This window comes from Pseudopodoces humilis, chromosome 15 (genome assembly GCF_049639895.1).
Source record: "Pseudopodoces humilis isolate 2021_Gansu_Grassland_sample_001 chromosome 15, ASM4963989v1, whole genome shotgun sequence".
Classification (NCBI taxonomy): Eukaryota; Metazoa; Chordata; class Aves; order Passeriformes; family Paridae; genus Pseudopodoces; species Pseudopodoces humilis.
The window spans coordinates 4,115,057-4,137,794 of NC_142214.1; the positions used below are offsets into that span (position 1 = coordinate 4,115,057).

Consider the following 22,738-nt stretch of genomic DNA (forward strand, 5'->3'; position numbering starts at 1 on the left):
CAGAGGCTGTTGTAATCATATTTTGCTGCTTTCCAAGAAATGCTCTTTTTAAAATTGTCTGAGAAACCACTAACAGCTCTTCCAAACTGGTGAAGCAAAAATGAGTTTTTATGACAAGATTTTCTTTGCATTTAGTTCCTTTGTAACCAGTGGGATAGAATTTACCTGAAATGCTTTTTATAAACACTTCTGTGCAAGGCAGAGTGTCTGTTTGGGTTTAATGCCTGAAGGAAAAGTGAAACTTTTTATATGTGATTAATGTCTCCAGATCAAAATTAAATTAAAATAAATAAAAATACCAGATTGTTGTAGGCACTCACCCTAAAATCCATACCTTTCCAAATGCCTGTTGAGCAGACTTAGTGAACACTTTTTAATTTCAGAGACAGAGCTTTCAGTGAGTGGCCAGTGTAGAACAGTGCAGAAGGTATGGCTCCATCGCCTCAGAGGTATTTTGCCCTAATGTGGTACTACAGAAATTAGTTTTTACTCTGTGTGACTGACTGCACTATGCGGCCTTACAGCACAGTATGGGTGTAGGGGAAACAAATTGACAAAATAAAGAATTTCAGGTTTATCACTAAGAAGAATATTCATTACACAAGATTCTACAATTATGTTATTGCTACATGACCTTGCAGAACAAAGTTATGTTCTCAGTTAGGGCTTGCCTGATGCTGCCAGAGGAATCCAACTCAAAATACGCTGGATTGAGAAACCGAGTTTGCATTCTTCTCTGCAGAGAGAGGTTTTGAATAAGTAACTCCATCCTTTCTAGGCAAGAGTCGTGTGGTATTCCACACATAATGATGAGGGCTGGGAATGACAGGACAAGGGGAAACGGCTTCCCACTGACAGGGGATGGGAATATATGGGATACTGGGAAAAATTCTTCCCTTTGAGGCTGGTGAGGCCCTGGCACAGGTTGCCCAGAGCCGCTACGGCTTTTCCATCCCTGGAAGTGTCCAAGGCCAGGTTGGACGGGGCTTGGAGCAACCTGGGAGAGTGGAAAGTGTCCCTGCCCGTGGAACGGGATGGGCTTTAAGGTCCCTTTGAACCCAGACCACCCTGGGACGCTCGGATCGGTCGGTCCCTGCAGGCAGCAGGGATGCGGGTACAGAACCTGCTCCGGTCCCTGGCAGCTGCTGCTCCAGGCAGAGCCTCCCTCGAGCCGGCAAGGGCGACCGCGGCTCCTGCAGGTGGGAAAGGCTCCGTGGCCAAGTTCCCTAACCTCCCGTGAAAAGAACATTTAAGTTCATTTGAGCAGCAGATAACTACGGGTTTACACTCCCGCTACACGCGTTGGAAAGAGAACAATAGCAAGGGGCTTTACAGAACGGCGTGAGCCATTGCTCGGCGATGTCTGGCCGTGCGGGGAGCGCGGTGGGAGCGGAGCCCGGTGCCGGTGCCGGGCCGGGCCGGGCCCCGCCCGCAGCTGTGGCCCGCCCAAGGCGCGGCCCGCGCAGGTAAAGCCGGAGCGGCCCCGCCGCCGCTGCCTCAGTCCCGCCGCGATGTTCGGGGTGCAGCAGCAGCTGCAGCCGCCCGCGCTGCCCCCGCACCTCTCGCAGCAGCAGCAGCAGCACCAGCAGCACCACTACTACCGGCGGCAGCAGCACTACAGCACCCTGCCCGTCCGCCGGGCCTGCCCCGAGCCGCCGCCCTGCCCCGAGCCCCCGCCGTGCCCGGAGCCGCCGCGGCCGCTGCCCTGCCTGGACCCCGCTCCGCACCAGCAGCAGGACGGCGCCGTGGCCTACGACCGGGTGCGAACCTACGGGCCGGGCTGCCGCCGGGTCAGCACCTCCTGCTCCTCCCGGGCCGCCTCGCCGCTCGACTGTGGGCACGGCTGCGACCCGCCACAGGTACGGCGGACACGGACCGGCCCCGGCCCAGCCCGGCCCCTCGGGGCTGCTCCCGGACCGGGACTGCCCCAGCCCGGCCCCTCGGGGCTGCTCCCGGACCGGGACTGCCCCAGCCCGGCCCCTCGGGGCTGCTCCCGGACCGGGACTGCCCCAGCCCGGCCCCTCGGGGCTGCTCCCGGACCGGGACTGCCCCAGCCCGGCCCCTCGGGAGCTGCTCCCCTCCCGGCTCCGCTCCTGCCCGGGATGAGGGGCCATCGAAGCCCCGGGAGCTGCGGGCTTGCCCGGCGGTGTGCAGGGTCGGAGGATCGGGCCGGGCTCCCCCGGGGGTGGGACGGGTCTGGCCGCTGCCCCTCCGCTCTCCCCGCTCGTTTTCCCCGGGGAGAAGCGGCTGTGGGCGCTCCCCGCCGTCCCCAGGCTCAGCGGGCTGGCCCCGGCAGGGATGCGGTCACTGGCAGCGGTGTCACCGTGTCCGCACAGCCTTTCCCACCCTTTGAACGCAGATCACCGTTTTTGGCAGTTCTGCCCCAGCCCAGCAGCGGTCCCTGCTCCCTTCCCACGCCGGGATGTCACCCGCGGCTCTGCTGACTCGGGGCTGCTCATGTAAATAGAACACGAAACATGTGCGCTTATTAGTTCTCTTTGAATCGCTGGTGCTTAGTGAGGTCCGCGACTGAGGTGTTGGAGCTGGGCTTGCAAAGCCCTCACAATGCAGTTCAGCAGGTTTGTTGTGTGTGTATCCAAGGCATGGCTTGAAAGTATTGGTGGAATTTATTGTCATTTTAACACGTGCAACTGGTATGTTAAAACTAGAAACCAGTAGCTTAAGAACAGATTTGACTGCAAAAACAGGAGAGATGGGAATTTATTCTCAAACCATTTTTTCCTCATACAGCAGAATATCGTTAACATTGATAGGATTGCTCTGCTATACTCAAGTGGCAACGTGCATTTGTTTCAAGATGAACTTTCTGAATTTTCTTTCCTGTGTTATATTTACCTGTCAAAAAGAATCTGGATTAAGACCAATACAAGATCTGAATTCCTTTCAAAGCAATATTTGCATAGTTTGAGGGCTGCCTTCCTCCTCAGGATGGTTTATGTAAATCCTGGGAAGTGAGTGAGCAGCTGCGCCAATACAAGGACAAGAGGAAACAGCCTCAAGTTGTGCTAGCGGAGGTTTAGGTTGGATATTAGGAAGAATTTCTTCATTGAATGGATGGTTAAACATTGGAACACAGGGAATTGGTGGACTCACCATCCCTGGAAGTGTTCAAAACTGTGTGGATGTGGCACTTGAGGACATGGTCGAGTGGTGGCCTTGGCAGTGCCAATGGCTGGACTCGATCTTGGTGAGTTTTTCCAGCCTAAACGAGTCTGTGATCACAATGGCTCTGCAGGAGTTGGTCATGGCAGAGCCATCCCCCCTGTATCCAAGCTGTTAATCCTCTTTTGCAAGATGTAGGGCAGGACTGTAAACACAGGTCTCACCTCCCAGATAAGTGATCTGCTCAGCTATGCTGGATGATCGTCTGAATTGCAGTTAATTATTTAAATATTCATCAGCATAAACACTGTACTCCCAGGCTTCCTCTGCCTAGATAAATACGTGAACAAGGATTACAGACTCAAATGCTGTCGCTGCTCTATGGAGGATGTTTAATTTTCAACATCTGTTGCAGTCACTGAATCCATTACGTCCCGCTGATGAAAACTAATTTCTTGCTGAAGTGTTTTGCTGGATGAGACTTTAAAGACAAGAGGGTGTAGCTCAGTCAGGCTCTGTGTGGCTTGCAGTTTCAGTGGTGGAGAAGGAAGGCGCCTAATACAGATTATTAGGAAGTTATTAAAGCAGAAAACAGTAACAAACAGGGAAGTCAGCTGGGAGTTGCCAGGGAGAAGCCCTGGGAGGGGTGTAGGACGTTCCCCAAGAGTGGATCAGTTGCCCTTTGAGCTGATTGTGTAGGGCCACGTAAAGTGAATAATGGACCGATACCAAACTCACACCTGTGTTTGTTGTAACAGGAGAATTTGGGGTTAGTGGCAGCCCAGAGCTGCAGTTTCAGCTCTGTACTGCTGGTAAAGCAAAGGGCTGTCTTTGAGCTATATTTAATTTGCTTCTGCAGAGCTTGTGTGGATTAACAACAACATCCCTGTTGATACAGTGCTAGTCTTCAGTCATGTGGCTGGGGTGTGCTCTTGTGTTTATGTTTGCTTTTAGTAAGCTGGAGAGAGGGAGAATTTGAAATTGGTGTGTGCATAGAGCACATGTGCTGGTCCTTTTTGTGGTTCAGGATTCAGGATTTTTTTACTTGGTGTAACTTTTGTCCTTGGAGTAATTCACAGCCAGTTTTGCTCTGCTTGATCTAAATGAGAAGTGGTTGGAATAAATTCCCTTCCAGTGTGGCTTATGTGTATGAATCCTTTCTCCATGGTCATGGAAAGATAATTTCTGAAGTGGCACATATCAAATGTTTGCAGAGGGCAAAACCCTGACAGGCTTTGTAGAGGTTCTGTGTCCACGTGAGAAATTTTGGGTGTTTGTGTGGCTGGGCTCAGTTCTGTGACATGCAAAGGGCTCCCATGAAATGGTGTAATATTAACCAGCTTTAGGGTTGGTCTGTGTTGTAACAGCCTCAAACACAGCCTGCCATTTCCCCATTTCACCTGCCAACTGGAACTCATAAATTATGAGCAGATGACTGGATTGCTTGTAATTAGCAAGACAATGTGTTGTGGATAAAGGCCTTTGACATAGATTAAATTCTCACTTTCATCTCTGGCTTGGCTGAAGCCAAGGGTAAGAGGTTGAAATAAAAAAAAAAAGGACTGGACTGATTGCTTCTACATAAAATTGGCACATGGTAAGGATAAATCTATCAAATTCTTATTCCTTAATTAAAAATCTTAAAGAATAGCAAAAATATTCATGTAAGTTTTAGTGCTACCTTTTAAAATTCTTCTTATAAGCCCCATTGCAGGGGGTTGGAACAGGAAGAACTTTGAAGTTCCTTCCAACCCAAACCATTCTGTGATTCTGTAAAACAGACCCAGACTGACTGATCAGGCTGTCACAAATTCCAAACCCAGTCATGCCACTGAAACACACAACAGCCCTTTGGAATCCCACCTTCCCCTTCCTTCTCCCAGACAGAAAATGCTGCATCTCCAAACACTTCCCACTGCTTGGAGAGAGTAACCTGAGCTGTGCCCCTTGGAAAAGCTGGAAAATGGAAGCAGCCCGAGATCCTTTCCATGGCAGTGTCCCCACTGCTGGGGGACAGCTCCAGGGGCTTTGGAGGTGGCACCTCCTTGTGCAGAGCCCCGAGCTGTGTGTGGGCAATCCAGGCTGGCACAGACACAGTGTTCCTGCCTCTTGGTCCCCTCCCAGCCTGTGCCAGTCCAGCCTGCTTGGCTGGAACAGGAGAAAGGGCAGGCAAATCCATGTTTGTAAAGCAGTTCTTTGAAAATGAAAGAGTTTGGGTATCTGAAAAAGAAGCATAATTTTATCCAGGCAAAGCATTTGTAGGTTCTGTATAATATTGCATATACAATGAGACTGTTCTTGTGAATATTATAAAGGTTTGTTTCAACTTAAAATGCTCCAGACTCCTCCATTGTGGCTTTATTCCTCTGAGACACCCTGGATATGTTATCCTCTCTAGACTTTGAGTTAGTCCTGGCATGTTTTTCCAAGCTTTCAGTGAGTTGCAAGGCTGTTGTTTAATGTCACACAATGGCCATGTGTTGTCCCTGTGCTGGAATGAAGCAGTCCCTGCTGTCCCACGGCTCTCCGGTGTCACAGCTCCGTGTGCTCCAGCACGGATGCGGCTCGGGCTGTGCCTGCTCTGACACCAGTGGCCATTCCTTTGCTGAGTATTTCACTTTTTAGTTCCAGTTCTACAGGTGTCAGTGGTGCAGGACTGGGCTGTGTGTTCCACCTCTCTGTGTGGTGTCCCCAGAGTCCTGCTGGCACATTGGGTGGCAGCAGCACTTGAGCAGCTCCTCAAGTTCCCACAAGAGTTTTAATTTTGGAATTTTTAATTACTCTGACTGCTACAAAAACAGTTTATTTTCTACTTTTGTTTCTTTTTCCTGGTGTTGTTATGATTCACTCTTGGGAGATTTGGAAAACTGCTCCAGGCTTCCTAAGGTTATGCAACAGTTGACAGGAAACCTGACCTACTTCAGAGCTGCTCCCACCTGGCTGAGAATGTGTCTGAGACCGAGCTGCAGCAACATAAACTTCCCCCTGGCTTTGGGGAAGAAATGATTCATTATGAAAATGGGAGGTTTGTGCTGTGAGGGGGAATAAACAGTGTGCTTCAAACTGACAAATTGTCCAGCCCTTAGATTGGGCTCAGTGGGAGCTCTGCTTGTTTGGGTAGAGATGTGGATGTGAAGTGTTGAAGCAATGTGTGATTTGTTAGAACTGGTGGAGGACACTGCCTGCAATTCCTTCTAGAGAGTGCTGGGGCAAAACCTGAAGAGATCTATTTGAAACCAAAGCTGCTGCCAGGGACAGATTTTTGTAATTTAAAGCGGCTCATCTCATTTTTCATTCAGGAATGTGCAGATGCTCCATGTGGGCATCATTCCCATAGGTGGCAGTTGTGGAGCTGTGTGCACTGGATGTGACCCAGTGGGTTTTTGGGCACCTCCTCTTCACTTCTGAGTTTAACCAAAATCCAAATTTCCATGCCTTGCTGAAACGAGAGTATGATGTGTCTCCATCCACACCAGCTTGAGTTTGATGTGTAACGTGAAAAAACAAAAATAAGAGATGGATTGGAACAGGGATGTGGGATCCAGGAAGCCTCATCCAGCTTTGTTTTGTCACCTGTTCTGCTGCACTTAGAGAAAACATGGACTAATTCCCTCAGATCTGCAAAGAGGGGATTGAGAAAAACCCAGCTGTTAAAATGCAGTGATGGATTGGGTCTTGCTGTGCTGCACATGGACCAATTCCTTTGGGGTGTGAAGGCCCTGGGTTTAAAACATCCCCAGGTGATTGTGGCAAGTGGATCCCAAAGTATTTACAGGCAATGCCCATAATCAGATTCCTCTGCCAGAAAAGGTGTTAGAGGTTGAAATGCAGTAATCTCTGAACCTTTTTTCCTTCCTTGCAGGGCACCATTCGCAGGATCATCATCGAGAACCCGGATCAGGTAGGGAAACTGTGCTGGACTTCCCTCAGCTCCTTCCCCAGCTCCTCCATGGGGGATGCTAAACACTTTGAGAGCACACAGCTCACACCTGAGGGTGAGAGATGGAATTATGAAGGATTGAAAACACTGCAGAACAGCCACTCAGGCTCCACTTCTCAGCAGCTAAATCTTTATTGACACTGATTAATTGCTGTTTCTACAGTATTTATTTCACATAGTCCCTATGCAAGCACAGCCACTTCGTTTCCAAAAGGACACACACTCACATGTTCACATCCTAAAGGACATCTTGCTTACCTTTAAATTATCTGTTTTCAGTCAAAATTACACTAATCCTGAGTTTGCTGTTTGACAAGATTTATGGATGTTTTTATTTACGTGTTTTACAGGAGCCATTATCCCCTTTTCTTAGAGGGGCCAGTTTCTCTCCTGGAAATAATGTCATCTATGAAAAAACAATAAGGAAATATGAACTATTAAATCCCCTCCAAGTAAGTTGAGTGTTTATATTATCTATTGCAAGAAGAAAATTGAGTTGCTAGCGGGAAATGGATGTTTCTGGGTTGGTTTGGTTCTGAGTTTTTTTCTTATTTTTGTTAGGAGTAGCTGCCAACCTGAGAACTGCCTTGTTGTGATCTAGGACACATTCTGAAAGTAAATGAAGCAATATTTAAGGAGAGCAGAAGGTGGAATGTTTGCCATATTTTCCTCAAGAATTTATTATTATTTAACAATGGAAACTGGTGTTGTATCTCTAATACTGTCAGTCTATATCTGAATAGAGGCTGTAAATTGGTTTCTTGCAGTAGCTTCACCAAAGAACAATCAAGATATGTTTTTAGGAAAAAAAATTAAAAACACAATTATTTTCTTTCAGTAACTCTTGAAAAAATGTATTTGGCAAACCTGTATGAAATTCCATCTCACAATTGGTGTTTTGTCAATAGCAAAAATATCACTCCACTTTATTGCTCTGAAACAGGAAAAGAAATTTGAAATTTAGCATATCTCAGTGATTTACTTGAGGTTTTTTTGCTTTGTTTTTTAAAATGGAAGTTTTCATGCTTCTCTGAAGTTTAGACAGCTGAATTCTGTGATATCCAGTCTCTGAAGTAAAAAAGAAAAAAAAAAGTAATTATAAATAACAACTTTTTTCTTTCTTCAGGTGATGTGCAAAGAAAAGTATAAAAAATTGTGGAGTTTAGTCCTGGAAACCATAGTCTTACTTCTGGTTTTTGTTACCTGGACTGTTTATAGATTTAGGTCAAACCAGCAGCATAGTTTTGAAGGAAATTTTTATGTGTAATGGGACATCCACCTTGGGAAAGGTTTTTCACCTGTGCTTCTCACTGGCACCTACTAAAATTGGAAGGAAAATTGGTGAAATACAACCCTGGAGTATGAAAATGAGGCAAACTCATATTCAGTTAGGTATAAATGCAATTTTATTTGGATTATTAAAACATCTGAAACCGCCACCAGCACTGCCAGTCACAGACACATTTCATTTGCTGTTGAGGTTGATGTCCCGCTTCCTGCAATGTCCAGCACTAACAGATCTCTCTGTGTGCCAGGATATTCCCCATTCCCTGCAGTGTCCAGCACTAACAGATCCCTCTGTGCCAGGATATTCCCTGCAGTGTCCAGCACTAACAGATCCCTCTGTGCCAGGATATTCCCCATTCCCTGCAGTGTCCAGCACTAACAGATCCCTCTGTGCCAGGATATTCCCCATTCCCTACAGTGTCCAGCACTAACAGATCCCTCTGTGCCGGGATATTCCCCATTCCCTGTAGTGTCCAGCACTCTCAGGTCTCTCTGTGCCAGGATATTCCCTGTAGTGTCCAGCACTCTCAGGTCTCTCTGTGCCAGGATATTCCCTGCAGTGTCCAGCACTAACAGATCCCTCTGTGCCAGGATATTCCCTGCAGTGTCCAGCACTAACAGATCCCTCTGTGCCAGGATATTCCCCATTCCCTGCAGTGTCCAGCACTCTCAGGTCTCTCTGTGCCAGGATATTCCCCATTCCCTGCAGTGTCCAGCACTAACAGATCCCTCTGTGCCGGGATATTCCCTGCAGTGTCCAGCACTAACAGATCCCTCTGTGCCGGGATATTCCCTGCAGTGTCCAGCACTAACAGATCCCTCTGTGCCAGGATATTCCCCATTCCCTGCAGTGTCCAGCACTCTCAGATCCCTCTGTGCCAGGATATTCCCCATTCCCTGCAGTGTCCAGCACTCTCAGGTCTCTCTGTGCCAGGATATTCCCCATTCCCTGCAGTGTCCAGCACTAACAGATCCCTCTGTGCCAGCATATTCCCCATTCCCTGCAGTGTCCAGCACTAACAGATCCCTCTGTGCCAGGATATTCCCTGCAGTGTCCAGCACTAACAGATCCCTCTGTGCCAGGATATTCCCCATTCCCTGCAGTGTCCAGCACTCTCAGGTCTCTCTGTGCCAGGATATTCCCTGCAGTGTCCAGCACTCTCAGGTCTCTCTGTGCCAGGATATTCCCTGCAGTGTCCAGCACTCTCAGGTCTCTCTGTGCCAGGATATTCCCTGCAGTGTCCAGCACTCTCAGGTCTCTCTGTGCCAGGATATTCCCTGCAGTGTCCAGCACTCTCAGGTCTCTCTGTGCCAGGATATTCCCTGCAGTGTCCAGCACTAACAGATCCCTCTGTGCCAGGATATTCCCCATTCCCTGCAGTGTCCAGCACTCTCAGGTCTCTCTGTGCCAGGATATTCCCTGCAGTGTCCAGCACTAACAGATCCCTCTGTGCCAGGATATTCCCTGCAGTGTCCAGCACTAACAGATCCCTCTGTGCCAGGATATTCCCCATTCCCTGCAGTGTCCAGCACTAACAGATCCCTCTGTGCCAGGATATTCCCTGCAGTGTCCAGCACTCTCAGGTCTCTCTGTGCCAGGATATTCCCTGCAGTGTCCAGCACTAACAGGTCTCTCTGTGTGGCAGGAGCGGCAGTTCCAGCTGTGCCCCCCGGAGCAGTGCCCTCCGTGCCCTCCGCCCGCCGTCACCCAGCAGTGCCAGCAGACACAGACGGGCTCTCCCTGTGAGCTGTGCCCAGGCCCGGGGAGCGACGAGTGCCGGGTCCAGCCTGTCAGGAGGAACACGGTGCCCCCTGAGCTGGTGAGGGCTCCTCGCTGTGTTCTCGGAGCGGTTTGTTCATGGGCAGAGACAGAACTCTGGGAATGGGAGGTTTTATGGCTCCTCAGAGGTTTGTGTTGGGCTCTCAGCACCGCAGCCTCGTCACTAAGCAGGGTCTGTGTGTCTGTCTGGGGCTGTCCAAGGCTTCCTCGAGTGCTGTTGGGAGGGAAAGGCTGTTTGAGGAATTGTATTTCTCCTTGCCACAGACCTGTGCTCAGGTGTGCACTGAATGAGATCAGCCCATGATGTTTAACTGTGCTCAGTCTCACTGGCTTGTTTGGTTTTGTTTTCTTTACCCATCAATTCAGCCTGTGCACAAAGACTGAGGGATGCACAGCCTCTGCTTGGGGAGGAAACACACATTGCTTTGTAACCCTGGCAGGCATCAGCTCAGGCTTCCTTTCCTCCTACGCTGATCAGCCAGGGCTTCAAATATATTTCAATCTGATGCAAAAGCTGTTGACACAGATTCAGTGGAAGCACAAAAGGAGCTTCCTGGTGTACCTGTAGCCTGTTAGTGCAGCTGGGGAGGGAGTGCAGCAGGTCCCTCCTGTGCACCCAGTTGGTGCTTGGGTGACAAACACCCTGGGGACCTCGGTGTCAGACCTGTGCAGAACCTCCCAGAGCCTGACACTCCCATCAACCAGCTCAGGAAACTCACTTGGGCTGATGTTCCCATAGAGCTGAGGACACTGCTGTGGAAGCAGGACTTTGCCTGTTTCTTGTTGTTCTAAAGGAAGGAATTCCTCTCTGTACAGTTTATTGAAAATCAGCAGACATGGAAGACTCACTACCAAGAAAAGTTAATAAAACTTTAAATAAATTGCAAATTGCTAAGAGCAGCCAGACCCAAATCCATCCTACCTGTAGCATTTTTGTGTTCATCTTTCATCCCAAAGCAGGGATCCTGTCCTGATGTCCTGCCTGTCTCCTGCCAGGTGAGCTGCCCCCAGGACAGCCCCGAGCAGCTGGACTGTCGCTTCTTTGGGGAGCTGCTGGCAGAGCTGCACCGCAAGAGCACTGACCTGTACAGCTGCTTGCTGCAGCACGTGGAGAAGATTGGGACAAGGTATTGCCATTGGATCTGTCATTCCTGTGTCTCAGACATCCAGCACCACACAGCTGACAGGGACAGTGTTGTTTGTGAATTGGTTGTACTCTGTTTCTTCCTGACAGCTAGAATTGACTGGATGTTTTACATGTTCATCTGATTTGCAAGTAATTGAGGACATAGAAATGCTTTAAGCCAAGGAAATTTATTGAATTTGATACTTAAGAATTGTGTCTCCCACAGGTGTTTGTACATTGAGCAAACAAGAACTTACAGCACATTCTGACATATATTTCATGACACAAATCTATTGCTGTGTTCTGGAGAAACAACCCAAATACCCAAATTCCCTCTGTCTTGTTGTGCTGTTGGGTCATGGATTAAAGGACAGCCACCACCAGGCATAAAGCTCAGTGTCTACATCCAAATGAACATTAAGCATATTTTCTGCAGAGCCCTGCAGACCATCTGTGGGAAGAAATGAGAGTCATAGCAGGCAGTACCCTGCACAACCTTCCCCCCTTCCCTCCCAATCACCCTCATTCTTCCCCCTCACTCCCCATCTTGTCTGGTGCTTTCCAAGGTCACTGAATAAGGAAAGTGGTCCTGTAGCAGGGGGAAAAGGGAATTTAACCATCACAGAAACCCTAACAGTGCCAAGTCAACACTTGGGGCAGGGCATTGCAGCAGAGTTGTGGGCAAACCATTACCCAGGCAATTAAGGGAGTAATTGGGTTAACTGCCCATAATTGGGGATAGGCAGCCTGTGTTAGCCCTGCTGCTGTAGGATTCCAGTCTCCCCAGGAATTCCTCCACAGAGGGAAGGTAATGACTCTGCAGCTCATAAAGACCCTTCCTTGCTCTGTATTGTCCAGATAATCTTTTAGTGGTGAATATAGGCCTGAATCCTGAAAGTTCTCAAGCAGCTTTGAGTTAACAGATCCTTGGGTTTTGTGTTTTACAGGAACCACGACATTGAATTCACGTGCCAGGTAAGGCTCAGGCTGTCCCCTGGCACCGGTGGGGGAGGGTTCAAGTGAATTAAGCCAAAGCAGTTGGAATGAAGGAGGCTGGTCTTTGCTTCCTGCTTGGTAAAAACATTCAGAGCCTGAAAACTACTGCCAGGCAGGTATTTGCAAATATGATAATACTGAAAGGAAACTTCAAGAATTTGCATTATTCCAGTATGAGAGTCAAATTTTGGAAGTCTCTCCTGCTGTTCCAGTAAGGGTTTCACTGGAAAATGACTTGCACAGGTACCTGTATTTTTACAATGTATTTTTTGCAAAGGTTCTTTCACTCCCTGGCCAGTGAAGCTGCTGCTGAGCAGCAGGTGCTGCAGCTTTGAAGGCATTCAGTGTGAATGGGGCAGAAATACCTGTCCTGGCTTCACCTGCAGGAAGCAAATGCCACTGAATCCTGGCAGCATCTCCCGGTGGTCATCTGGGGTTTATTGGCAGCCCATTCAGAAACACCAGGTTTTGCCCTACCATAAACTGCTGGGAATTGTAGCATCAGCTGTTAATCCCTGAGAGAGGATTGGTTTGAATACTGCTTTCAAATGTTAAAATTTAAGGATTTGAATATATGCTTCATGTATCACTTTATCTCATTTTGTACATGCCCCACATATAAAAGACTTTGGAAGTTTTCTGGATAGACTTTGATCTATTTTTGTTCTTATTTGCCTGGTACTAAGGATGTTTTTCATAGCAGAGCTGTGTAATTAATGAAGAAACCACATTACTATCTACCAGGCAAAATTCTTAAGATGTCTCCCCTTTCCTCCCTTCTTTGCTTAGACTGAAGATATTGAAGAATTAATTCCCAAAGGACTGTCTGAGGCAACAAAGCAGCAGATTCGTTATCTCCTGCAGGTATGGGAGCTTGGCAGCCTGTAGGAACTGGGAGCAGTAGGAGCTGCTCACACACAGGAGGGACTTGGTACATAACAGCCTTCACCTTGTATTCCCTCATGCTGGTGTTTCTAGAGTGAAGGGGGTGGAATGGTGCTGTAAAGTGTCACAGGGACCCACAGTCCGCTTGTGTATTTTAAATGGAGCTTTACTGGGGCTTTCCTGCAGTTTCACTGGAAACTGTTGTGGCTTTTGACCACTGGCAGGAGAACAGAGACATTTCATCTTTCTGTGTTGTGTATTAAGGCTTTACTTTAAAAGCCAAATACAAATAGGAGGAGCTAAAAACCCAGAAGCAGAGCCTGAATCCCACCTGCTCCCAGCTCAACCCCGTGGCTGGGCATGGAGCAGGGAGGGAGCTGAAGAACCAGCCCAGGAAGCCAAAACCCTTCACACCTGAACCACATCAGGAATGGTTCCTTTTGTTGCCCGATGCCAAAAGCACAGCTCAGCACTCAGAGCTGCCTGTGCCAGGCAGGTGTGTCAGAGCAGCATCCAGGGCAGCCTCAGCAGGAGGGTCCTGATCTGGGCTCTGCACCTTGGAATCACTTCCTGGTTAAAAAAACATCCATTGAAATGAAGTTGAGAAGGAGCAGCCTGGTCTGAGTTTCCAGCTGCCCTGCTCCAACCTCCCCCATCCCTTCCATCTTATTATTAATTACTCTGTGCTTCTTTTACAAGGAAGATGGACATCAACCCCCAAATATTCCATGGCCTCACGCTGGCACGCTGTTCTGGGAGGCTGCTTCAGCTCCAGGTGGAAAAGCTGGAACAGGCCATTTCCTGTTTCTGTGTCCAGCTGGTTTTATATCCTCACAGCTGTGATTATAAAATGCAGCCAAAATGGCTTTTGGGGAACCAGGTGTTGTCAGGATCCACCCAGAGTGCTCTCAGAGCCCTTGGCCAGCAGGACAGAGTTGGCACAGCCCAGGATCCTGAGCTGGGAATGTCCAGAGGCTTCTCAAAGGACACAGGGAATTCCAGTGGAGAAGCACTCACCTCTGGGATTTAGCAGCCTCTAGCTCTAAGCAGTTGCTGAGTGGGGTTTTACTTACATTTTTATAGTCTAAATGTCACCATTTAACTCAATTCCTTCTTTCAAACTACTCTACAGTGTATTACACAATAAAACCAACAAAACCATAAGGCAAAAGCGAAATTCGTGCTTTAATTACAAAACAAACAAAAAGGTGAGTTACAGTAGGAATGAAGTCTCAGTCACACCATGGCACCAGTGGGGATAAACAATTGGGCAAGGGCCAATCCCCATATGGCTAGAGAACATGAGAGGTCATTCTTCCGTGTTAAGGGAACACACAGGTGGGTTTCACTTTTGTCCAGAAAAGAAAATACTACAGTTTTTGCACAGAATATTCAGTCCTTCCAAGAGAGTCATAACTTGAGGAGTTATTTTGTGTGTCCTTTCAAAGCCTGTTTTTCTTCTTTTAGATATTATAAATGTATCATTAAATACAAAAATTTATGTTTTCACCTGAATCAATACACAGCTATTAGAGGCATTAAAATTAGCATTCCAAAGGAGAAGAGTGTTGGGCTGTGGTCACTTCTTGTTTTCTCTTTCATCCAGGTGACTCCTTTCATCTTTGGGATCTTTTTCCTTTTAAAGGGAGGAGTTGGCTGTATGAGCTTTTTCAATTTAAATTTTTTAAAATGTTAATTAAATTCCTTCACTCATGAGCCCAAAGCTTTGCCAGATCTCAAACATGGCTCATTCCTCTGTGCCTTTTCAAGCAGGGCAGTAATTTTCAAAAATCAGTGTAAGCACAAAACATTGAAAGCTCAAATAATAATTGTGCAATATTAACACATTTATTTTTCCCTTTATTGGTGTACAAAGGCAGTTCCTTACCCTGTTGTACCTTTCACTTTTAACAACGTTGTCCTGCGTTACAAGGCAGAAATTGAACACTGGCATTTGCAGAACAAAGTGCAATGAAAATGTTTCCTGTAGAAACTGTGGGCACTTCAAAGGACGTGCAATGGTTTTAGAAGTTACTGTCAGCTGTAAAGCAGTTTCTGTTCTACCTCTTGTCAGGAATATTGTAAACAAAGCTGCCTAATTAATCCCAATTATCCTTTTCATTTCTCCCCTCCCAGATGAGAGCGACATCAGACAAATCCCTGAGACTTGTGCTTTCCACGTTCAAGAATCTGCGTGAGGAGCTCTGCCATTTACAGGATGACCTGGGGGTGAGTCCTGTTCTTCACTGCCCACAGCTCATCCAGCTGCTGCAGCTGGACTCAGGGCTGCCATTCCAGGCTGGAGCTGTGCTGGTGGCAGTGGCTGCTCTGTCAGTGCCTCAGGGGGGCTGGATGGACACGGTGGCTTTGGCAGCTCCAGAGGTTCTCTGGCCTTCAGCCATCCCAGCCCTGTGGGTCTGCAGGCAGCAGACCATTCCTGTTGGGGAAGCAGCAATGTTTCCCACACCAGACCAAGTGCTCAGCACCGCTGGGAATGTCATAGCATTGTCCTGGAGCATGCAAAGTTGAGGGAGGAGTTGGAACTTGAGAACAGAACAAGGAATCTGTGCAATGGGCTTAGTTTTGGGGTGGTTTTTATTTGGTTGTTTGTTTTTGTTGGTTTCTATTTGAACAGACTGGAAGCAGTGTCCAGGATTCCAGTGTTCACCCCCCACCACAAAGCCACAGGCCCTAGAGTGTGTGCTGTGTACCTAAACCCCAAACTTTCATGAAAGTTGAGCATTCTCTCAGTTCTAAAAATCCCTTTATTAGTGACTGTGTTGTACTTTATGGGAAGAGTTTGCTGAAAAATTGCAGCTTTTGACTGACAATTTTTGACTTTTGTCCTGCAGAAGCTGGAAACTGACAATGTCTTGCTGAAGAAGGATTTGGCTTTTAAGGATTCTCAAGTCAAAGAATATGAAACAATGCTGGCTTCTCTGAGGGAGAACAATCGTCAGCAGCAGGTGAATTGAGAAACATTTTCAGTGTCATTCCAGGCAGCCAAAATGGGGGCAGTTTGCTGACTTTTGGGTACTCTGAGAACTGCTGCCTGCTGCATGTGTGATGCTGTTCCTCCCCTGAGAAATTCCATGTGCTCATTCCCCCTGTGCTTTCCAGCAAGGGCTCAGGGACAGCACTGCCAGATGCCGCTCCCTGGAGGAACAGCTCCTGTCCCTGCGGCTCAGCGAGGGCGACAAGGACTGCCAGCTGAAGGAGCTGGAGTACAGCAAGAGGGCCCTGGAGCAGGAGATCCAGAGCCTCAAGCTGCAGGTGAGAGCTCACCTGGCTGGCTGCAGTAGCTGAGTCCCAGACTCAGCGGGATCAGTGTAGGAAAACAAATGATTGACACTCTCATTGTAAACTACAAACGGGTTCTTTGCTGCAGAGCTGCTCCAGCCCAACCCTGCAGACCACGACGGACGAGCTCTCCAGCCGCTACGTGGAGATGATCAACAACCTGAGGGAGGACAAGGACAGGGAGATCCGCAGCCTCAGGGTAAGGGGCTCTGCTGCCACTGGCTGTGTGCAGGGACAGCTGCTCCTGCAGTTACAGCAGCACACATCCACCACAGGCACTTTTTGTGTGTCTTCTGATTGTGCAGTCACTTTACTCACAGACACTGGTGGTGGTTTAACTTCTATAGTAGAACATAAAACTGATGTAAAAAAACCCCAACCATTCTTTACATGAAGAAAATAGGGATCAATCTGATTAGCAGGCTGTCTAAAAGGATACGTTGTGTGCCTTGATAACGTAAGGAATTAGTCAACAGATGCTCAATAGGAAACAAAAGTAAATCCCAGTCACAGCTGTATGTAGGAGATGCCTCTCATGGAAACCAGTGGTAAAAGTGTCTAACCCTGGAAGCCAATTCAACTGGTTCAGTGTTGGTTTAGCTTGAGAACTGTAAAATCATTAAATTAATACTGGGTAGAATTCAATCCAATTAGCACTTTCTGAATTTGGTGTGGCTCAACTTCCTGACCTGAAAATCCCTGGTTCTCACTGTTGATGGTGTTAATGAAATGCCACCCCCAGAGCCCTGGGTCGGTGCTGAGGGGCCCTGCCCAGAGCTCCCCACACCTGAGAGCTCCTGCCTTGTTCTGCAGTCCCAGCTGTGCCAGTTCCAGCAGGACATAACCAGGAGAGAGGGGAGCAACAGTGACTTGCAAATGAGACTGCACGAACTGACATCGCTGCTGGAGGACAAAGAGGCTTTTATTAAACAACAGCAAGAGGTAAAATAATACAAATTATTTCTCTTCTAAGGGTTTTTGTGTTTCAGCCTCCATGTACTGTGTAGGTGGAACCTTACCAGGAGCTCCCTTGTCCTCTCCTGACTCAGGAATGGGGGTTAGGATTTGTTTTAACTGAATGCTGTTCCTCTGCCAGCCTTCTGGAAGGGCAGACTTTCAGACTGTTTTGAGAGAAAATTCTGCAAATATTTTGTTGTGACTCTTTTGAACTGATACTTCAGAAAACATTATTTCACACCAGTGTTTGCTTTTGGTTTTCTCAGGAGCTCTTCAGGCTGAAGCATGAGAAGTTATCCAGCAGTCAGTCCCCTGGGGTGACAGCCATCATCACTAAAAAGTAACGTGTTTTTCACCTTAGAAACACATCCTTTGGGCTTTCCTTTGTTTAGGCTCTGTTAAGCAACCTGTTCAACTCTCTGCAGGTACAGGAATCAGTATCCTATTCTGGGGCTCCTGTCTGATGACTACAAGGTCACATCACCTGTCAATAAATCACAAACGATTGTAATTGAGAGGACAGGAGAGATCTGGAAACACGTAAGTGTACCTGGATGTGAACTGTTCCCTCTGCACTCCCCGAGTGTTCAATTTAACCTCAAAGCAAGTACTACCCAAACTGAGAGCTCAGAGATGCCCTCGTGGTAATTTAATTGCAAAAAGCAAAGTGACTGACTGCAGCCAGGGAACTGTCCTGGCTCTTACGAGCAGGCAGTAGTTGGTGGGTGTGGTACAAATAAAACCTTTTGTTGTTTTCTCTGGCACGTAATTACCCAGAACAAAAGCAGCAGCATTGCTCTAACACCAACCCCAGGGTGTTGCTGTACTGGGCAGGTAGGCAGGGACTGTGTCCTGCTGTGCTCTCAGGTGAGGAGGGATTTGGGAGGGCTGTGCTCCAGTGCATTAGGAGCATTAATGACTTCAAGCTATTATTTAAACATACAAAGCACCACATCCCTGAAACTCACCTTGAGCCAGGGCAGTGACGAACCCAGGAATGCAGAAGAGTGGTGACACTTTAAGGAGTGATTCAGAGTAAAAATAAAGGACAGGGCTGCAGAAGCTATTTCTGTTCCAGGCAGGGCTCGTGGTGCTGAGTCTGGCTACAAGGTAAAGGCTGGAGAAATGTGGCCAAGCAGGGGTGGTGGTGGCTGCAGGCACAAAGTCACAGCAGCACCTGGGCACAAGCATGGGGGGGCACAGCCAGGGGACAGTTCTGTGACAGATGCAGGTAACGCATCTGGCATGTTCCTCAAGGGCACCTTGCCTGCAGCAGGATTAAGAAAGCAAAAGGCTCAGGTAACTGGCAAAGAGCAGAGTTTTATTGCTGATCCCTAAACCTCACCTAGGTGTATTGCTACCTAGTGAAATGTCAAGGAATGAAACATGAATAGAGAAATGAAAAATTAAAGTGTTTGGTATAGAGGAAAGCTCACTGGTCCCCTTGGACACTCTACAAGAGAAAACAAGTGGGTAATTAAATGAGATGTTTTATGGGAGGTAGTTTTGTTTCACAGGAACAGGTTTGTGCATTTCTTCTAACAAGCTGCTTGTTTCTTTTAGGAATGAGAGAAACCTCTGAGCCCTCATAGCTGCTCCAAGGAGTTCACAACCACTAAAACTGCTTTACTTTCTGCTCTTCTGCATCCAAAAAAAGGTTCAGTCTGATAGTGAGGAAGGCTGGGAAAACATTAAGGACTCACTTTTCCCTCGGAAGAGTGGGATGCTAGCTATCCTTCTGTGGACTTCAGCTGTTCTTGACTAGCTCCTGTTCTTCAGCCAGTCCTGAGGCAATCTAGGAGACAAAAGGAAGACATCTGAGACCTTCTCCTCTTGGTCTTTGTAGCCATGTTCTGTCTCCGAATGCTGAGAGTGGGAATGACCCCGATGTCAGTCCCACCCCTCCCACAGCTGCTTTGAGTCACAGGCTGCAAGGGAACATCAGAAATACCTCACTGGGAACTGCTCCTTACCTTACACCTGCCTCTGTCTGGGAAGCTCGGACACAAAGGACAAAACTGACACCAAACCCAGCTTCTGACCTGGTAAATGCCAGCAGGACCCAGTTCAGTGAAGGGCTGGGCCAAGGCTCATTTTAGAGAATGTTTCTGACCTCAAAGGTGATGTATTTTCACCCCAAACCAGCTGTATTTATTTGCTGTGCTTCAAATTTTCAAGAACTTGGTATTTTTTTATATAGAAGAACTTTATGTGAAAATAACTCATGGACTAAATTTCCTTATCAGACCAACCTGCCATTAACAATTTCTGCTCCTTGCAGGACCACAGAAATTCTTTCAAACTGATTTGGTGTTCATGATTCAGTAGTTGTCTGAGCAACACAGCACAGAGACTCACAGGGAAAGTTTGCAATGCTGCAATCCAAAGGTGCTCTTTTATGGTGGGGTTCTTGCTTTGCTTTCCTGCTGCAGCCATCTATTTCTGTTCCCAGATAATATAGACCCTAGGTAATCTTTAATGGGGAAAGAATGCTGGAGGGTACCTGTAACCATGAAATAAACCCAAGTCTAACTCTCTGGATCATTGTCTGTCTGTCCTGGAAATACCTTGTGTACAGCTGGAGTGGGGGTAAGGTGGTGTCATGTTCCTTTCCATGAATCTTTACAAGTGAAGGATTAGGGCTGGCTCCCTTTTCTGGCTGCTGCTGCCAGAATTTCCCCAGGTACTGCTGGATGTCCAGCTGGCCTTGTGCTCTTCAGGACTAGGCAAAGAGCCATGAGTAAAACCTGCTCCTGCTGCTGCCCTGTGAGTGTGTCCAGGCTGAGATGGGCCTGCAGTTTCACCAGCCTGGTCCCCCCTTCAGCCTGGCTTTACAGGAATAGGCTTTTGTTGGTTAAATACCCTCATCTGAACAAGGAGTGCCTTGGCCCTCTGCATTCAATAATTATTCTAAAGTAACCCCTCTTTCTGCAGAACAGTGAATAAAAGGTAAATCTACACTCAGAACTAATGTGCTCCTGTCATGGGACAGTGTCAGTGAAATAAATAATTTTAGTTACACTGGCATCAAATGACTTTTCACTTTTGGTAATAACCAAAAAAAGGACTAACAGAGGAAGAGCACCATGTTTGTTTAATGCCATCAGAGTTACCTGTGCAGGTGTCTGGGTGCAGGTGCTCCTTGTGCTCCCACCAGGCCCAGGTGTTTCCCACAGCTCAGACAAAGCTACAAAGAGCAGAAATGGGAGTTATTAATTGTGACAGTTCCCGATGGCTCATCTCAGCCATGGATTTCCCAACCAGCCCCTCAGTGACACCAAGTTGTGTTTCCTCCATTCTCTGGCACAGCACAGGGCACACAGGGAACTCCCTTAAGGATGGAGAGGGCTCAGACCAGGAGCTGCTGAGTGTGGTGAGACAATTGCATGGCAAAGGCCACCATCAGGAAAATGCTCTTTTCAAATCCAGCTGATCCATCCCAGTGGAAACACCATCCTCGGGCAGCCAGGGAAACTGCAACCTGCTTAGAAGAAGCCCAGGTTGCTGCTCAGGCCAGCCAGCTCTCTGTCCTGGGGGTAGCAAGGACAGCACCTCAAAGAGTCTGAAGAGCACCAGACCCTGTAAATGCTGCAGAGCTGAAGCTGCAGCTACACTTTGTACTAACAGAAAACAAAGCAATGAATGCTTGTCAAAAAGCTGAATTAGACTAGTAGGTAAAGCATATGACCACTTAGTTATAGGCTGGTTTTGTTTTCAGACTGTCTGTAATGTAGTAGTTTTTTACTAGGAAGTACCTGTTACTGTGGCCTCAGCTGTCCTCTCATTGCTGTGGAACTGGAACTGATTTACCAAATGTGGTTTCTGCTGGAGTTTACAGAAACTCATTTTCTCATTTACTCAGCTCTGTAAATCCTGGTTAGAAACGTTTTACTTTAGCTCAAGTCTTCTACATTATTTCCAGGAACAAATTAGAAAAAAGTCAGACACTATTTACTTTATATGATTACAACAATAGACATTCTGCCCTGTCTTTATCTGCCAGAATGCAGTCTTGTTTTGCACTGAAAAGGAGGAAACTGTCTTCTTCGGTTTGACTGACCTTTCTGCAGTTTTGAAGTTTCTCTGCCTCAGCTGTAAAATTAAAGCCAAGGAGAGCCCTGGCTGGGAACTCTCTGGCAGCCACACCCAGTACCTCACCTTCACCTCCAGAGTTCTGCTGCAGCTCTTCCGTGTTTACTCTCCAGTTTATTACCTTTAATTGTGGGCAGTTGAAACCTGAGGAGAGGAAAACACAGCTGATGATCAGGATGTGAATCACTTCTAACTGCACCTGTCAGCCCAATAAAAAGCTGCACCAAACAGATCTGACATTTCAGAGTAAGCCCTGCACGCCTTTGTGAGGTTCTGCTTGCTCAAACACCCCTGACCTGTCACAGCTCTCAAATATGTACTGGGAAAAGGCACTGAGAAGGATTTGGGAAATGTCCCTCAAACTGCTGAGGATTCAGGTGGGATTTTATCCTTGCATTTCAGAAGATTTAAAACAACACTTCCTAGTAAAATCTTATGTCAAGAACAGCAATCGACTTCCTGCTTTGATACAGAACAGTTACTTACCTGATGCTTTGGTCCAGCTGTAGAGTGGAAAGTAGAGCCAGCACAGCCATGGGCAGTCAGGACTCATCTTCAGGCAAAGAAGAAACTCCTTTGGTCCGTGTATTCAACATAACACTCAGGAACAAAGCCACTGACATTGTCAGAAATCCACAGCTTTAAATCACTAAGATTTTTTCCTTTCTGATTGCTGGGCATGGAAGGAAAAGCAGCAACAAAACCCAGATGAATTCATTCCTGTCTGCTTAATTTCTGCTCTTTGTGCAAAATCTACAAGTTCAGTGGCTCAAAGCCCGTTGAAAATCCTCAATGAAGGGTTCATTTAATAGCACATGTTCTTCTTCAGCTTTTTAATCTGCCACTGATGTTGTAATTCAAGTATTCTAAAAAGAGAGGGAATTTAGGATAGCAGCATTTTTAGAATTTCATTCTGCAAGCTCTATCTATTGCACAGGTAAAAAGACAAAAACCTACCTGGGTTTTCCTAAAATATGCGAGAAGTTTTTTGTTCTCTTAAAGGTAAAAAAAAAATTCAAAGGAATGTCAGTATCACATTTGATAATTATTTTAGAAATAAGCAAAACAAACACAAATACATTACCTGTAAGTCTAAAGGGTTAAATCAAACCCAATGTTCTCTCCTCAACAGTCTGATAAATAGCCCTGAAGCACCCTGTTTACTTGAAAAGTGATTACATATTAATTAGTGAATAATGCAATTAAAATTATCAGGCAAATTTACAGAGAATGGGACTTTCCTAAACACCAT

General features: G+C 47.2%; 1 protein-coding gene and 1 long non-coding RNA gene across 4 annotated transcripts; one reads left to right on the top strand and one right to left on the bottom strand.

Moving 5' to 3' along the window:
- Positions 1-1,511: 1,511 nt before the first annotated feature.
- Positions 1,512-19,935, top strand: POF1B (POF1B actin binding protein). 2 transcript variants are annotated; one of them, XM_088062478.1, is made up of 15 exons: positions 1,512-1,859; positions 6,986-7,024; positions 7,414-7,515; positions 9,997-10,170; positions 11,088-11,257; positions 12,204-12,231; positions 13,042-13,116; positions 15,274-15,366; positions 15,990-16,103; positions 16,258-16,410; positions 16,526-16,636; positions 17,251-17,379; positions 17,661-17,734; positions 17,820-17,934; positions 18,958-19,935. In XM_088062478.1, exons 1-15 carry the CDS (start codon positions 1,512-1,514, stop codon positions 18,961-18,963), a joined length of 1,731 nt encoding a protein of 576 aa, XP_087918604.1. In that variant the 3' UTR covers positions 18,964-19,935. The 2 variants fall into 2 exon arrangements, with proteins under 2 accessions (XP_087918604.1, XP_014110713.2); XM_014255238.2 differs by having other exon boundaries at positions 11,127-11,257.
- On the bottom strand, positions 17,769-22,621 carry LOC148183052 (uncharacterized). 2 transcript variants are annotated; one of them, XR_015773834.1, is made up of 5 exons: positions 21,973-22,621; positions 21,553-21,630; positions 20,508-20,581; positions 19,098-19,189; positions 17,769-17,878 (listed from the first exon to the last, which is right to left on the bottom strand). It is a non-coding gene; the product is annotated as an uncharacterized LOC148183052 (long non-coding RNA). The 2 variants fall into 2 exon arrangements; XR_015773833.1 differs by lacking the exon at positions 17,769-17,878 and having other exon boundaries at positions 19,053-19,189.
- Between the last annotated feature and the right edge of the window lie 117 nt (positions 22,622-22,738).